Below are 1,410 nucleotides of genomic sequence, written 5' to 3' on the forward strand. Positions count from 1 at the left end.
AACCACTAGCCAAGCGACCAGGCAATCACTGTCTTGCGAACAAGTCAGCAGGTGACCAAGCAATCACGACCGCAAGTCCGCAATCGCTTGGCCTGTCGTCTGGTCGCCTGTCTAGCTAGCGGATGGAGATTTTCTTTGTTTTTTTAATAAAACAGGTATTTTAGGTTTTAGGAAATAAGCGTGCTTGCAAAAAATGAAACTGACATGGCTCTTTTGAAAATTTTAAAATCCAAGGTCGCCCTTTCACAAAATGCCCAGGCACGTGAAAAAAAGAAACCCCTGGTGGTGGGGCCCGCTTCAGTGAGCAAAGCACAGCTCAGTACCCTCGAGTCAAACGCGGATCGAACACGATATCAGATCAGCAGATTTATCACATGAAGCCGAGATACCATTCTACAGCATCTTCTGGGACACGATTTTAAAATGTCGTCCAGATGTAGGAAAGGAATATAACATGTTTGACTTTATTTAGACACGGTCAACGAAGGAGGAATCATCAACATGGATGCTCATCCAACGTCATCAAATCCTGCAGCCCTTCCCACAAGTCCACCGATTCCTGCCCTTGTCCCTGCTGCTGCTCGCCGTCCATTTGAGGGTGAGACGCCGACGACGACGTGAGGGTGCTGGACTGGCAGCTGGAGATCTCGTGGCCTCCGCGATGCTCGGGGAAGGGGAAATTGAGCTTGGCCCGGGCGCCGCGGAACTCGATGGCAGCAGCGTCGTAGGCCCGAGCCGCCTCCTCCGCTGTATCGAACGTTCCCAGCCACTTGCGCACTGCCCTCCTCGGGTCCCGGATCTCTGCCGCCCACTTCCCCCACGGCCGCTGCCGCACGCCCCGGTACTTGTTCTTCTTCTTTTTCTTCCGCGGCCTCGCTGGCGGCGTTGCCATCGTGCCACCGTGGATCGCCTTGGTGGCGGATCGCGGTTCTTCTCCGAAGAAGTGGCAACCGAGGCATCCTCCAATGCCGCACGTCGAGCAGGCGCCGGAGGCTTGGGGGAGCTCGGGCGACGGGTAGCCGGAGATGACATGGATGAGGGCCTTGACAATGACGGAGTGCTCCTGCTGGCGGGAGAATAAGCAGTAGTCTTCATTAGCGGATGAAATGGCGGTTTGGAGGTGGAGGCAGTCGTCTTTGTTTGCTACCATCGAACTGAAGCTTCGGCGAGTGGTCGTGGAGTACTGACGCTGGGGGAGTGGGATGGATTTATATATCTTGGACTTGGAGTGGGTGAAGATTGAGTATGGGGCCCACACGGACGACAACAAATTCCCATTAGGCACTGAGCTGACCCCAGACCGTCTCGGCTGTAATCTATTAGATTTAGATAACAACCCACAAGCAAGAAGCATTCTTATCACGTGTCCAACGCGAGGAAATAGAAACCACGTGTTTATTTTAGGCGATA

At 53.7% G+C, this 1,410-nt stretch overlaps 1 protein-coding gene across 1 annotated transcript; it reads right to left on the reverse strand.

The window, feature by feature from the left end:
* Positions 1-339: 339 nt before the first annotated feature.
* LOC121974769 (ethylene-responsive transcription factor ERF109-like) lies at positions 340-1,193 on the reverse strand. Its single transcript, XM_042525989.1, has one exon. It carries the CDS (start codon positions 1,148-1,150, stop codon positions 497-499), a length of 654 nt encoding a protein of 217 aa, XP_042381923.1. The 5' UTR covers positions 1,151-1,193; the 3' UTR covers positions 340-496.
* Positions 1,194-1,410: the final 217 nt, after the last annotated feature.

The sequence above is a fragment of the Zingiber officinale genome, chromosome 4B, assembly GCF_018446385.1.
Source record: "Zingiber officinale cultivar Zhangliang chromosome 4B, Zo_v1.1, whole genome shotgun sequence".
Lineage (NCBI taxonomy): Eukaryota > Viridiplantae > Streptophyta > Magnoliopsida > Zingiberales > Zingiberaceae > Zingiber > Zingiber officinale.